General features: G+C 35.9%; 1 protein-coding gene across 7 annotated transcripts in view; it reads left to right on the plus strand.

The window, feature by feature from the left end:
- Positions 1 to 3,768: 3,768 nt before the first annotated feature.
- Positions 3,769 to 17,180, plus strand: part of pcdh7b (protocadherin 7b) — a 179,155-nt gene continuing 165,743 nt past the window's right edge. For 3 of the 7 annotated variants that reach the window (XM_041274500.1, XM_041274491.1, XM_041274507.1), the window contains exon 1: positions 3,773 to 7,962. In XM_041274500.1, the coding sequence (XP_041130434.1) occupies positions 4,870 to 7,962 (3,093 nt within the window). In that variant the 5' untranslated portion in view covers positions 3,773 to 4,869. Of the gene's footprint in view, positions 7,963 to 17,180 lie in introns of all 7 variants that reach the window. The other 4 variants (XM_041274472.1, XM_041274482.1, XM_041274454.1 and 1 more) reach the window with 3 other exon arrangements.

Below are 17,180 nucleotides of genomic sequence, written 5' to 3' on the forward strand. Positions count from 1 at the left end.
GTACAAAAAGCCAGCTCCCTTACACCGCTGTACACTGCAATATTTCAGTTTAAATGTTTTAGTCACTTTTAAAAGTATACTGTGCCTAGACATTAAATAGTCTAAATAACGTCATATTAGTAGGTATATAGCATTTGTGAAACCATAACCTACGTAGAAGAATCCATAATCATGATCACATTATTATTATTATTATTATTATTATTATTATTATTATTATTATTATTATTATTATTATACGTGGTGAACGATCATTTTCCTATCAACTTTTAGTGTTTTACAGTTTTATTATACATGACGTTGGAATGAGACCTGTGTATAAGAATATTCCTCGTATATAACAAGGCTGAAGATAAAACTGCTGACCTCAGTTATTAAAAAAAAAAAAAAATCAATACTTAAACAAACAACAATGGCCTGCAAACCAGGAGAAGAGAAATCACCCAACACAGCCCACTAAAAAAAAAAAAAAAGCAAATGTTCTACTCAGATTCTAAGTAATAATAATACAAAAAATAAAAAATAGTGAAGTTTGAAAATGTTATTCCCTAGCTGTACACATATTGTAACATGCATTCAGTGCGTGTTATCATACTGCCTTCACATAAATTTGCTCCAATCCTTAGACATTATTATTGGTTTTGGAAATTTATATTATATTCTAGACACCACTTAACTTAAACAGTCAGTTATATGCTCTGTATGGCCTTGGTTATTACTTGTCCAACAATTGCTAAATAAGTCATTGTTTCCGGGTTCACATTAGGCTTTTAGTACTGGAATTTCAGTAGTTTTGCAATATTTCTCTTTTATTGACAGCTAACCAGATAGTACAATTAAAAAGCTTGCTTTTTAACTAAAGTAATATTGTCACTGTAAATATTCATAAAAACAGATTTAAATAAATCATCTTCATGCAGAATAAGTCTTATTAAATATTTATAAATATGTATAAGAAAAAAAAAAATAACACACATTTGATTCTGCCTTTTTAGCCGTATTGACCCAGAAAACTTGAAATGAAAATATGTATTTGCATTACTCTCAGATAAGCTCAACGTAATGAATTGTCTTTGTGTCGTTCAACCTTGTGGTTCATATTTGGATTTCTTCTGAATATTATATTTAGTATATTTATTATATTTTATATGTATAGTGATTCAGGGTATCTAAAGATGTATTATGTTTACAGTAAAAGGGTAAAACATGTCTGTGGTGACCACTAATGCCCTCTGGTGGATAGAGAGCAGAACAACAATGGGAAATGAATTGTAAACAAATTCCAGATTGGACACACTTTGGGTACAATGCATATCAGTTCTTGAACACTGGCAGCCTCAGTATTCTTCAGTGAGCCACATTAGGTCATTATATGGTAATGGTGATTCATTTCCGTTATCTGTCTGGAGCTGCTTTGTCTCATCTTCATAATGATTGTACTTCATTTTTTTTTTCTACTGTATGATTCAGGGAGTAAGCCATCTGGTCTACTTGCAGAGATGTTCTGACAAGCCACAATTACACATAGATGTACAACTCACACAGACAAGTGCTGTCAGGTCTGTAAAAACTACCTTCCCACACCTCAGGCAGTCTTTGCTGTACTTTTCTCATACCATTTATATTATTTTATAAGGCTGACTGTTGGATCAGGATAGTTTTATTTTTTAATATTGCAGCAATAAGCGGCATTCAAAGACTGGGTCATTTGCCATGGTTTTGTTCATTTTCTTGATGCTTTTTGTGCATGTGTTACTTGTGGATTTTTTTTCTTTTGTTTTCCTACACGAATCTAATGATACATTTACATTCCATAATTACTACTGTTTTGAATGAGGTAGTAAGATGATGACAATTAGGCAAAATTATAAGAATGATTTGCCAGTGTCATAACAAATTTTCTAACGTAAACATTTGCATAAACATTAAAACAAAAATACAAGTTGAATTCCATAAACAAAATTAAACAACATTAAAGTTAAATGAGATGAATAGAAACACATTTCCTCATGATTATTTATGTCAAGTTATTTTCCACTTTTGTACACTCAGTGTGGCTCAGCTCCTCACTCCCTGTCTTGCTCTGCGAAGGTCTCCTTGAATGAATATGCATGTCTGTTTCATTCAGAGGTCCCATTTACACTGAGTTGCCCTGGAGACTCTGTGATTAAAACCAATCAAGCCCAAAGCACCCAAAGCAGGGGAGGAGGGTTTGCAGAGTAATAGCACTCCTAACAACTGGGAATTCATTTTACCAAACTATAACACCACAATAATAGTTATACTACTACCGCTTTATTATTATTATTATTATTATTATTATTATTATTATTATTATTATTATTATTATTATTATTATTATTATTATTTTAAGTAGCAATTTGTATGCAGTAAAAAAAAGCAATTGATTTCAAGAGAGTGCGGTTTGTTCTTCTAATTTGTAGCAGGTTTACATCACTTTTTGATCTCTGCTAACGAACTGGGGACACATGTTCCGAGAAGAGTTCCTAGTAACTGAACCTCAAAGAGTTAAAGTCATGTTTTTTTTTTGTTTTTGTTTTTGTTTTTTTAATCTTTAATTGCTTTAAAATAAATTAAAATGTATGAGATCGAACAACAGAGGGCGCTTCAGAGCAACGACGTCAAATATGCAGTTGTCTCTTGAATGCTAACAGTACTAAAAGCCTGAGAGAAAACAGAGATCCAAGTACGAAATAAAGCACATACTGTTCTGGGATTTCTTAATGTAAAGGTTATACCTGGTGTGCACGTCGGCCGATGGGAAACCCCGCCGTTTAACATGTGTTGCACGCATTCGCGTTATTTCAAATGTAAAGCATACACTGTAATGTACGGACTAAAGATAAAGATTTGTGCTAAATTCTAGTCTGCAAAGCGGATGTTATATTACTGAAACACACAGTTTACATGTGGCTGTACTACATGTTATTCGTCCGTTTTTTAATTACAATTAGCAAAACATGTAATTATTTCTTCTACAAAGATCATGTACCGTTTTTAACTATGTTATAGTCAAATTATATATTATATATATATATATATATATATAATATATATTAGATATAAAAAAGACTTCTTAAAGCTTTCATCTACAAGGTCACACATCTGACGTCATACATACTGCATACGTGGAGTTTTCATTTAAATGCCGGCGACCTGATCTACTAGTGACTATTTGAGACGTCAGTAGGCTGCTGGCACATTTCTGAACATTAATTCTGACTGCGGTGGTGGGGGGGTTTCTGACTTTAATCTAAAAGTTTTCCCTAGTTTTAAGGGAAAAATGACTCTTGTATTTATTTATTTATTTTATTTTTTAATAGCCAAGCTGAAATCAAAGTTTTAAATTTTTCGAAAACTTTTGTTTTTTTGAGTGTATATATATATATATATATATATATATATATATATATATATATATAGATATATATATATATATATATATATATATAATAGTAGCATTGCCTGCTAATTCAACAACACTGGAATTTTCTTTTCTCTCCAAATTACGTTTAAATGCTGCGATGGAATTTTAACGCTGTGACATAAAAAAAAAATCCATATGATCGACGGTTCCTTCAATAGGAAATATTTACTGCAGCCACCCCTTTCAAGAGAGCCTAACAGAGGCTACTGTTCCCCGAGTACCTCTTGGGCGTTTGTGAAGTGACAGGGTTTGCTTTGTTCACATGCCATTGAGTCACACTTTGATTCGTTTTGGCCTTATTAACAAGAAGAAAGGATAAGCCCTACCAGTACTCTTTCTTGTACCTTTAAACTGAGCAATCAAGTTCACCTCTGGTTACGTGCGTTGGGACAGAAAGGAGGAGGAGGAGGTGGAGAGAGCGAGAGACTGCAATATCATTTGTGAATCGTTCAGAGTGCTGCAGATACAGATTGCTAACACATGCAGTGCAAATGCAGGTGGAGAGACTCGCAGAGAACATGCTGCACTTGGAACGGCTTAATTCTTGGATCTTAACTACAAGTCTTCAGCATTTTTTTGGAATTACAGTTATCCAGCATTTACTTAAACAGCTCAGTTGGTTTGTTCTATGCAGCAGCTAGTACAATTTTAGAGAAGCCTTTTTACACTGTAAGGCACTGGATGAAAATACATCTGATCACTTGGATCAGAGGAGGGACACATTACACACTGCCCATATTCTGCTACAAGGTAAGAAGGCGAACTGTCTTGCAAAGTATCATTAGTTTGGAATTAATATGATTTGGTTCTACAAGAGGGCACTGCACATTTAGTATAGACTGCCATACGGGACTGGGATATAAAACAGAAGCAAGCGTTTGGAGGTGCATTAGTTTTGGGGGTTTTGTTGTGTTTGTATGTGTCTACAAACAAACCGGAGGACTTGGATGAATCGGTTAGTGAATGAACAGAGAGCATGCTTTGCATGTGAACATTGTTTTACACGCCGACTCAAGTGAAAAAAAATAGCAGCTTCAAGAACCTGGCTCACGCAAGAGCCAACGACTACAAATTGCAAGGTTGTTAAAAAAAAGTGCGTTATAACATTAACAAAACAAACAAACAAACAACAAAAACGGAGGTTTATTGAGTTGCATATGCCATTGTTTTTTATAAAGTGTAAATCATCAGAAACGCAGTAAGAAGACGCACGCGTTTAAGTCTCATGCATTCTAAGCCCAGCTTTTTAGAAGAGACTAAATAATTTTAAGTACCAGTACAGGTATCGATGTAATTGTTTTAACAGCATTTATTGTCAGTAATTAAAAAAAAAAAAAAAAAAAAAAAAAAAAAAAAAAAAAAAATCAAACACAACAATATTAATCAAGACTGCAGCTCTGAACAAAATAATTGTACAAACCATGAGGACTGTTTGCGCAGTGGACTGCTTGTGCCACGGGCTGCTTATCCTGCAGCTTGTGCTGACTCAGGCAGCTGCTAAGCAGGTACTGCGATATCGGCTGGCAGAGGAAGGACCTTCTGATGTTCGGATAGGAAACGTAGCCTCAGACCTGGGAATCGTAGCTGGTTCTGGCGAGGTCACTTTCACACTTGAATCGGGATCTGATTATTTTAAAATTGACAACATCACCGGGGAGCTGAGCACTAATGAGCGAAGGATCGACAGAGAGAAATTAGCACAGTGCCAAATGATATTTGATGAAAATGAGTGCTTCGTAGATTTTGAAGTGTCTGTAATAGGTCCGTCTCAAAGCTGGGTTGATCTGTTTGAGGGAAAGGTGATCATTTTAGACATAAATGACAACACTCCGACTTTCCCATCCCCTGTACTGACTTTGTCTGTGGAAGAGAACAGACCTATAGGTACACTGTACTTGCTGCCCACAGCTACTGATAGAGATTTTGGCAGGAATGGGATAGAGAGGTACGAGCTTATACAGGATACTGGGGATGCTGGTAGACGACCTTCCGGGGGTCGTGCAGAGAACGGGGATAGCTATCCAGGCAAAAGACGGCTGGATGCTGGTGGAGCAGGGAGAAGCAGCGTTTTTGAACTGCAAGTTGCTGACACTACTGATGGAGAAAAGCAACCGCAACTGATTATTAAAGGTGCCCTGGATAGAGAGCAGATGGACTCCTATGAGCTAACACTGCGTGTCAGAGATGGTGGTGAGCCCTCTAGGTCCTCACAAGCTATCCTCCGAGTATTGATCTCCGATGTGAATGACAATAGCCCCCGTTTTGAGAAAAGCATCTATGAAGCTGACTTGGCAGAAAACAGTTTACCTGGGACTCCTATACTACAGCTAAAAGCCGCAGACGCAGATGTTGGGGTAAATGGGCAAATAGAATATGTATTTGGGGCAGCAACTGAGTCAGTACGCAGACTGCTTCGACTGGATGAAAATTCAGGCTGGTTGAGTGTTTTACATCGCATAGATCGAGAAGAGGTGAGCCAGCTGCGCTTCACAGTAATGGCAAGAGACAGGGGGCAGCCCCCCAAAAATGATAAAGCCACAGTGGTCTTAAACATCAAAGATGAAAATGATAACGTGCCAGTAATAGACATCAGGAAAATTGGTCGAATACCTTTAAAAGATGGGATAGCTAATGTAGCAGAAGATGTGGTAGTGGATACCCCTATAGCTTTAGTACAAGTGTCAGACAGAGATCAGGGGGAAAATGGGGTAGTTACCTGCACAGTGGTTGGGGATGTCCCATTCCAGCTTAAACCTGCAAGTGAAATAGAAGGAGAACAGAATAAAAAAAAATATTTCTTGCACACTTCTGCCCCACTGGACTATGAAGCTACACAGGAGTACAGCGTTGTTATTGTAGCAGTGGACTCTGGAAGTCCTAGTTTATCCAGCAATAATTCATTGACTGTAAAGGTTGGAGACACCAACGATAACCCACCGATATTTAGTCAAAATGTGGTGGAGGTGGCATTTGCTGAAAACAATGCACCAGGAGAAAGAGTGGCTACTGTGGTTGCAATAGATGCAGATAGTGGTAAAAATGCTGAGGTTGCTTATTCTCTCGACTCCTCTGTATCTGGAATATTTTCTGTCGACCCAGATTCAGGTGACATCACAGTTAATACTATTTTGGATCGAGAAGAGACTGAGATATATCAATTTAAAGTGATTGCCAAAGACAAGGGCATTCCTACTCTCCAGGGATCTGCTACTGTTGTGGTCAAGGTAGCAGACAAAAATGACAATGAGCCCAGGTTTATGCAGGATGTTTTCACCTTTTATGTGAAGGAGAATCTGCAACCTAACAGCCCCGTTGGGATGGTTACAGTCATGGATGCTGACAAAGATCACAATGCAGAAATGAGCCTTTTTATTGAAGAGCAGGATGATATTTTTTCCATTGAAAATAGTACTGGAACAATTTATTCCACCATGTCATTTGACAGGGAGCAAAAGACCACCTACACTTTTAGAGTCAAGGCAGTTGATGGTGGGGATCCATCAAGGTCTGCTACATCCACAGTGTCTTTGTTTGTGATGGATGAAAATGACAATCCACCTACTGTTACCTTCCCTAGTAATAATTCATACACCCTCCTGCCACCATCGAGCAATGTACGAACGATTGTTACTACAGTATTGGCAACTGATAGGGATACAGGAATTAATGCTAATTTAAACTATAACCTGATCGGGGGGAACCCATTTAAACTGTTTGAGATCGACACAGCCAGTGGTGTAATTTCCTTGATTGGAAAATTAGATAAAAAGCACAATGGTCTGCATCGACTGGTTGTGCAAGTGAATGACAGTGGTCTACCTTCCCAATCCACAATATCCCTTGTCCATGTGTATGTTAATGAGAGTGTGTCCAATGCCACAATTGTGGAAGCCCAAATCTCAAAGAGCCTGCACACATCTTTGACACAAGACATTGCAGGGGATCCAAGCTATGACTTTGGGAAGCAAAGACTTAGCATCGTAATTGGTGTGGTTGCTGGCATTATGACTGTAATCCTTATTATACTAGTTGTGGTCATGGCACGATATTGTAGACCGAAGAATAAAAATGGTTATGAAGCTGGTAAGAAAGACCATGAAGATTTCTTTACCCCACAGCCGCATGACAAGAATAAAAAGCCTAAAAAGGACAAAAAGAACAAAAAGTCAAAGCAACCTCTGTACAGCAGCATTGTAACCGTTGAAGCTTCAAAGCCTAATGGACAGCGATATGACAGTGTCAATGAGAAACTGTCAGACAGCCCAGGCATGGGTCACTATCGATCTGTGAATGGAGGCCCAGGGAGTCCTGACCTGGCAAGACATTACAAATCAAGCTCGCCTCTGCCAACAGTGCAGCTTCACCCACAGTCACCAACTGCTGGGAAAAAGCACCAGGCTGTGCAGGAGCTGCCCCCTGCCAACACTTTTGTCGGAACAGGAGATAACATTTCCATTGGATCAGACCACTGTTCTGAGTACAGCTGTCAAACCAATAACAAGTACAACAAGCAGGTAAGAGATGCCATTTGACACCGTAACCACTACTGTTTTCAAATTGCTGTCATCAATGACTGTCCTTTTATTTATTTCCTGGTTTATTAAATGTAGTTTAGAATCACAAATCTGCAGTCCTGCAGCTATTGTTACATGGCATACTGTGCAAGGTTATGACCTACAGCTATGGCCAAAAGTTTTGCATCACACTATAGGATAAAGTCCAATGAAACCTTTTGATTAGTGTACATTAGCATATTGCATTACATACCGTTTTGTAGTTTTCCACATACTTAACGAAAACAAATTGGGAAATGTGACATTTGAAAGCAAACATGAAATACTGTACTGTTATTATGGCTTCCGGTAGACTTTTGCAAGTTTCTTTGATTACATGTAAAATAAAAGACCTAAATTATGCTCATATAGTTCGTTTTTTTTAATTATGTTTCAATCCTAAAATTCAAATTCTAGTTGATGCTAAGCTATTGGCCATAGCTGTATATTGGCCCTTAGATATCTCCACCAGATAGCGAATATCTGGATGGATTTTCACATACATTTCTGTGAGTTAAAATACAGACCCAGCAGTGCTCAGAAACATCACACCAGTATTCTGTTACACAATGCTTCAGATACAGCACTAGGTAATCAAGCATATGCAGCTGCATCTGTATTTTAATTATGGTTTAATTACAGTTTAAACACCAAAACTTTTTATTTTTTTCACACCATGTGAACTGCAGTACAAAGATAGGTATAAAATGTTTAAAGTGATGTCCTCAGAGTGCTTATAGAATAATGGCAAGCTCAGTGAGCACAGAAAGGTAATGCATTGTAAAGAAAATCCTTTTATTCTACATTTGCTAAGAATGAACACTAACCCTGTTGTTTCTTGTGTTTTCAATGGTAGTCTGATGAATTATTCATTGTTTTTGACATGGTGTAAGCAAATGCTCTTGCATTTCGGAGTGCTGCCTCCTGTATTTTTTAATCAGGCAGCCTTTTTTTTTTGCTGCTTGTTGAGCGTAATGCACAGGATGCCTGAATAGATCAAGAAACTAAACAATGAAGTATTTCAGGAGAGCATTGCACTGAGTGCAAAAACTGTTGTTTCTTGGGTTTCTCTCTGGGTGTCTCATGCATTATTGATCCCATACTTTCTTTATACGATACAGCACAGCTCTTGCATTTCCGAAGGCTGTATTTATTTATTTAACTTGTTTTTAATATTACTTATTTATTGTTACTTTATTTATGGTAAGTCAACACACCTATCAAAAATGCAGACAAAATCAAAATTGTGACAAGAATGGTGAATCTTCCCAATATATAGCAGTAATTTATTTTATAATCTATTCAGTGGCTGAGTGTTTAGCTGCACCAAACATCTTGGCTTCAGAATTCTTACACATGAAATATGTTTGTTTTAAACAGAGTGCATTTGCATGTTAAGTAGTCGCCATGGAAATCTGCAGTAAGATGTCTTAAACTCTGCTGAGAGATAAATGTATTTTTTTTACAAAGAGCTTGTCTTTGGCAATGACTTCTCAGTGAAAAATACTGTTAATGAGTATTAATAATTAAGAAAAAGTAACTCACAGTTAGTTAAGTAAGCAGTAACTCGAATCAGCTTGTGTGGTAAAGGTCAAGTCCACAGGCCGCCATAGGTCGCGTGCCTTCAACCACCCACAAGTGTAATAAGATATGTCTTATTATATGTCCCTGGAGTGGGTTATTGTGCTTATAAAATATAACATTAAACTGTTTATTTTATACAAAGAAAAGATAAAAACATTTAAAATGAAGTTTTACGTAATGTACAGTATCCTTCCACCAGTGCAAAATAAGTGCAGTTTGAAAAACAAAAAATGTAACTGCTTATGTACTTGGTTTACACACTTTGGTAAGTAAAGATGATATCTCAAATCACTGTTTCACCCAGCACAGTAATCTTGCTCTGCACCTTTAGTCTGTATTCTTCCAAACGCACAGTCTACGCCTCTTCATGCAGAATGTCACATCGGTCATATCAATCAACCTGAACAAAACTGCTCACCGCATTATAATACACACTGATGTATGCATTAAAATATGAACCAAGGTTTTTTTTTTTTTTTTTTTTATGTTGCCATATGCTGTATGACAAAATATCCAATGCAGCCGATCTCTACCCTGATTTTAGATTGTGCAGTCCAGGGCTTTACAGGAACTATCACCAAGCCCAATGAGACACATTCTGAGATTTAAAGAAGCCGCAAGCCTTACATTAGACAACTCTTACTGCACGGTCAGTAAGTTCAGCCAACACCGCATTTAATTCATCCAAGCCATTTTCTAATTGTACTTATTTGCATATATAATAAATTGCTTGACGCTGATGCTTGCACTGAATCATTCTCACTGTCTTGAAGACGGTATTGATCTGCTACTTTTTTTTGTAGCTATGCATTGAAAATTCTGCAAGTAGGGGCTAATTAAGCGCTAATGTCCATCGATGAAGGCTCTAGTTGATCGTGGTAGTTGACTGTGACGGGAGTTATGCGTCCCAAGCCGAAGACGATGGCTTTAATGAAAGTCAAGGTCAACTACAACGTGGTAGAGTCCTCATCGAGAGGGCACTATCTCTATTAGAAAATAATTTTTCTTATTATTTTCTTGAAAAAAAAAAACACTTTAAAACCTAAATGTGCCTTGAACTTGTCATGATTTGTCAGATAACCTTTTTAGGAAAATATTCCCCAAAATGTTCATAAAGGATCATACATATAATTGAAAAATAACTTTATTAAAAATAAAGTTTTTTTAACTTGTCAGAGCTGCTTCTAGTTTACAGGAAAAGTGCAGATATCTGAATGGAGCAATATTACTGAACTGACCGTGTCTTGGTTTGTTGTTGTTGAAAGATGCTGTCTGTGCACCAGTCGAACTAACATGCTGTGATTGGCTGACTCAGCAGTTGCGAGTACAGGGTTGGTTGCTATCATCACTGCAAAGTATTCATTGGCTGCTTTTGGTGGATAATAAAATACATTTTGACCAATTGTGTCTTTGTTTAGTATGTGCTGTCCAATAGGTGTGAACTAAGGGCCGGACCAAATCAAAATTAGCGAATGAGGATGTGAAAACCTTTGCGGTAATAAAACACAAGAAAAATTCCAAGCGAAATCTCGCGGAACAGCTATCACTTGTTGACTACAAGAGTGGGTTGAGAAGGGGGAGTGGTTTGCTATTGCCCGACCAAATCTACTCAATTCCAGCTATAAATCACATCGCAAGACTTTTGCAGGACCAGACTATAGTCAACTTCGAAGTTGTCGAAAGCTATCATGTATTAAGCAAATAGTAAAACAAATTTCACTAAACATCCTGATATTTGCAACAAAAAAAAAAAAACGAAACAGTGCATGCCTCAAGACATTCCACTGATCTCATATATCGAAACACATTTACAGCATCAACTATTATTGTATGTATTTTCCTATTATCATAGTATGTTGCACGGAACACGCACAGTACCGTTTTCTTCTTCTGTTTTTTTTTTTTTTTGCCACAGTTTGAGTTAAATGTTTAATAAAGCAATATGTATTGTTTTAATATGTATAAACAAAAAAACTATTTTCTGCTCATTGAGAGCATTGTGTGGAGCAGTGCCTCTTTCAGTGATGGTAAATCTTTTTAGATATATTTTCTTTTAGTTCTTATCTTTGTAGTAAGCTACGACTACAGTACATTTTATTTTTAAGTCCATGGACATACTCTCACGTCATCTGTGACGTCAACGACTTCTGTTCAAATTATTCATTTCTTAAAGGCACAATGCTTCATTACATTGTTAGCGATGCTAGCACATGTAAACAAACTAGAATACTAATAAAGAACGCATGACTGTTTTAACCACTTTAAAGATATTAACTTTTAGTTTTAAACATTTGGTTACTCTCGTAACTTCAACATGTTGGCCTACACAGAAACATTTTGGCTATACCGTGTCAGCATGCCAAGAGGTCCCCTTGAAATGTATAAATCCATGTAGATTGTCGTTTTTAAAAATGGTAAACTTTGCTGCTCTGTCTTGGGCAGTGCATCAGAAGGAGGGTGTTGTATTTGAAGAAGACGTTCTTGCAAGGCGAGTTTGTTGGCTCAGAGATGACATTTTGTGCTCATAGGTGTTTAGATAGCACAGGTGATGTATTGTATTCAGCATAACATGGCATTGTGAGATGGCATCCCAATCACTGAGGAACTGCAAGATACTGATACTGAAGACCATGAAGCCAAGGAACAGCCAGACTATGAGCAAGATCGAGCTGTTAGAAACAGAATCATTGAAAATGTTTTTTTTCCAGAAAAATGTAAGTTAATCTGAACTTTTCTTAAACATATATTACATACTGCAAAAAGAGAGCCATATAGTTTTCCTTTAGTAGCCTACTATTCATCCACACTCTGTTCACAAAGCAGTGCATATATATATATATATATATATATATATATATATATATATATATATATATATATAGCTATTATATAATATATATAAATATATAAGTTATATAATAGGGTATAAATTAACATATTTTGGCATAAATATCTTACAATTTAATATATAACAACCATATTTTTTTGTCATTGAAAAAGTAAAATTGATAAATTGTCCCAGTTTTGCTAATATTTAACATTTATTTATGTTTTTATTTCAAAGTGCAAAACTGTAGAGGTATGCTAAGTAAGTTAACAGACCTATTTTTTTTAAGGCTTTTGAAATCAGGTGCTAGACGACAATGAAAAACAAGTTGTTATGCTCTGCAATAAATACTGTATACCCAGTGTTTATTTTTTAAATTACGATTGCATTATCACAGGCTGCTGTATACTCTTATATATACTGTATACCCAGTGTTTATTTTTTAAATTACGATCGCATTATCACAGGCTGCTGTATACTCTTATATATACTGTATACCCAGTGTTTGTTTTTTAAATTACGATCGCATTATCACAGGCTGCTGTATACTCTTATATATACTGTATACCCAGTGTTTGTTTTTTAAATTACGATTGCATTATCACAGGCTGCTGTATACTCTTATATATACTGTATACCCAGTGTTTATTTTTTAAATTACGATTGCATTATCACAGGCTGCTGTATACTCTTATATATACTGTATACCCAGTGTTTATTTTTTAAATTACGATTGCATTATCACAGGCTACTGTATACTCTTATATATACTGTATACCCAGTGTTTATTTTTTAAATTACGATTGCATTATCACAGGCTGCTGTATACTCTTATATATACTGTATACCCAGTGTTTGTTTTTTAAATTACGATTGCATTATCACAGGCTGCTGTATACTCTTATATATACTGTATACCCAGTGTTTATTTTTTAAATTACGATTGCATTATCACAGGCTGCTGTATACTCTTATATATACTGTATACCCAGTGTTTATTTTTTAAATTACGATTGCATTATCACAGGCTACTGTATACTTTTATATATACTGTATACCCAGTGTTTATTTTTTAAATTACGATTGCATTATCACAGGCTACTGTATACTCTTATATATACTGTATACCCAGTGTTTGTTTTTTAAATCTGCATACTAAAATATATTGGCTGGTCACCTGGTACAACAGGACTGTCACTTTATTTATCCCGATCAGATATGAATCAGATAAAAACAGCGTCACAGTGATTTAACAGGACGTTCTGGAAATACTGTCTGTTTTTATGAATAAACCCCTAAAGGTGAATCTGCACTGGAAGCGAGCCCAATCCCACACAAGACAGAGGTGGCCCATTCACAACACCACTTACGCAGCACTAGACTACGGAATAAACAAGCGAAATGGCAAGAGGTAAAACACACCCGATCCCGCTTGCACTAACACCACACAATACACCCCTGGCACCCACAAGACAGCACACAAACAACTTTTTACACAATGCCCCCTTCTCGTCCACCTTCTCCTGCAGTCCCAACAGTCCTGGGGTTGGGCCACAGGCAGGGACTGGGGCTGAAGCTGATTTTGGGTGTGGTTTTGTCAGTGGGTTGGGAACTCTGCTTCTGATTTGGTCCTTTTCACTCTAGAAGTAGAACACATTTCTATTGCTGTGGAGTCGCTCACAGTCGGTGTAAAAGCACCCATACGTTCCATTCACTTCCAAATGATTTGCTTACGTCGCTCGCTTCCAGTGCAGATCCATCTTTCGGAGTGAATGCACCACCTTATTCATTTTTGTCTACTTAGTTCAAGGATATTGGGCATCTCAAAAAAGCTTAATTTATTCTCCATCATTTAAGGTGGATTAGCACAAAGTAGTCTTTCTCCAAAGATTACTATAATTCTTGGACAATTTATTTAGGCTTAACATTGTTATGAAAGCATCCTTTGCATTTCTAAAGAGGGTTTTGAGTTTAATATCATGTTACATATTCAGAAACCTCACCATATTCAGTGTACATGCTACTCAAAATGAATACACACTCTCAATTATTGTTTCTGAATTGATTAATGTCATTTTTATAAAAATGATCATTTATATGCTTGTATATTTTTAACTGTGTTATGATGGTCTTTAAGCATACACTGTATCTGGCTTTATGGAGCTTTATTTCTTATATAATAGGCAATGCAGAAATCCATGTTGACAGGTGATTGCAAGAAACGCTTTCAGATGCTTTCGAAATAATTTGTTCTGGTGACTTGTGTGTATTTACCAGTAAGTGTTTTATATGTTTAAAACATATTGGTAGGTGACGAATAATTCATTCAAATGTATCTGCTTGATTTAAGATTCCATGCAACAGAAGGTATGCTCCAGTTACTGCAGGTAATCTTGAATGACTGTTCTCTCAACTTGGTTGTTCATTTTAATTAATAAGATACTGTTTGAATGGCCAGTTTTCTGTTCATGAAAGTTTAAAGAGGTTTTACTGAAGCTGAGGATTTTCTATTGACACATTCCAAACAACACTGCTATGTCTTCATATGCACTTTTTTTTTATGCTGCTTGTTTAAAATCATTCAACGACAAAGGCACATGATTTTAGCTTCTCAGTTTCTCAGAAATGCACTGTTAATGCAAAATGAAGTTTCAATTCTACTATAGACCCTATTGGTTTAAGGTGACTCCCTTTCTTCTAAGATTAATATTATATAGGACAGGTATTTAGGCAACTGCAGGACTTTTCAGCACAATATATATATATATATATATATATATATATATATATATATATATATATATATATATATATATATATATATGATTATACCTGATAGTCACTTGAGCAGGCATTGAGTCCCTTGCAACCATATGCAGAAATACAATATGAAGTGACAAGGCAGCTGTTGAAAAGAAAACTTTAGTTTTCAAACATCTTAAAACAGCCCGACTGAGTGCTTGCATTGGTTATAGAGAATCAGAAAGCCCCCTAGTAACATCCTGTGGAACGTGTATGACTGATTAGCACTAAACTTGGATTTTCTTACCTTATGTAACATTAAATAGTCCAAGACTGTTGCCAATAGGGGTCTGTAAAAGTAACAGTAGGAGTATTTGTGATTTACTTTTGCCAAGGCAAGCATGAAGCTCCCCCAGGTCTGTTTTGGAGAATGTTGCCAAAAAGGGTTTTGGTCTAAAACAGATTCTGCTCAAAATGTAGACCTAACATGGTTGGGAGGACCTGCTGTTGCTCTGTTCATATCTGGAAGCTGTTCATTTTACAGTCAGTCCTGCAGTACAACACATACAAAACGTTAATGGGTTTGTGAACCTAATTGTAATATTGATTACATTTGCTAAAATAGACCCTATTGAAACTAGTGTAAACTAGGTTAGCTTGAATATTGCTTCCACAAGTGAATATTATTTGTGCCATACTTTGATTACTTTTTAAGAGCTTTGCTTGCAGTGCACAGAGTAATTTCTAAACTAATTAAATTTCATGTTCATTTTCTGTTAGTAAGGAAGCCATTTTTTTACTTTAATTAATACTATCAATTAATTTGTTGAAATAGATACGGTAATTGCTTATTTTACTTTCGTAATTATTTTTACTTTTATAATATAATGAGTGCCCTACTTTAGTTTAAATCACTATTGGTTGTCAGCTTAGTCTTTTTCTAAGAACTGATGAGCATTTCAGTTTACTTTCAAAAGACTTCTTGCATCTTAGAACAATTAGTCACTATACATATACTGTACGTTCTGCCAATTAATACCACAGATTTTCTGGTACGTAAATCACTTTCCTTAATTCAACAAGGCTTGCGTACAGTTAAGGAACAGGGTATACTGTAATAATGTATCCTAAAAAACCCTAAACTTAACACAGGCTGATAATTACTTTTGACACGGTTATTTGTTTCATATTACGGATGTGAAAAAAGAAAATATTACCAAACAAAGTTCTATAAAAAAAATTTAATTGAATAAAAAATAAAATAAAAAAAAACACATAAAAGTCACTTAAATGTTCTCTGACATTTGTGTCTTGTTGATTATTTTGCAGCCATTCTGAGTTCGATATTTTTCGATATCAGTTCAATATGATGCGCTGTCCTCCTGTTTATCTGAAAACCAACATTTTCTGAGTTCCATAAATTCTTCAACAATGCAAGTGCTCTTAACATTAATGCACAAAATTATCATACCTTTTTTATTACAAACCAATGTTAATATACTGTTCAAAATGATCTGGACAAAATAGGAAATATATTATTGCAGCCCTATGTAATTAAAAATCCCAAAGTGAGACACAGACGCAGTATAGCTGAGATTATTAGGAGCTGGTATTTACAGGTTTTTTTTCTGCTGACAGTTGCTGTCTTTACCAAATTTGTTTTTGCTACAACTCAATGTGCAGCATTAGTTAAATAGTCTCCATTGCTAAGACCTTGGTGAATTGCATTGGCTGGCACATTTCTGCATATGCTTGCACAATTTAAATACATTAGTTTCAGTGTGATGACTTATCTTTGTAATACAGCTACCTGACAGACTGAGCAGCTGACAATGCTGCAGCTCCACAGACATGGCGTGTCTGAGTGATAATAAAGAAAAGAGAGAGATAATAAAATGCTTCTTTGATCAAAGTAACCCTATTAATAGAAGGTATTTTTGTCTACATATTGGTCATGGTAAGCAAATTTATAAGGATGCTTACATCCATGTGCTTTTGGTGAATTTTACAAAATTGAGCTGCAAAC

Source organism: Polyodon spathula, chromosome 2 (assembly GCF_017654505.1).
Source record: "Polyodon spathula isolate WHYD16114869_AA chromosome 2, ASM1765450v1, whole genome shotgun sequence".
Classification (NCBI taxonomy): Eukaryota; Metazoa; Chordata; class Actinopteri; order Acipenseriformes; family Polyodontidae; genus Polyodon; species Polyodon spathula.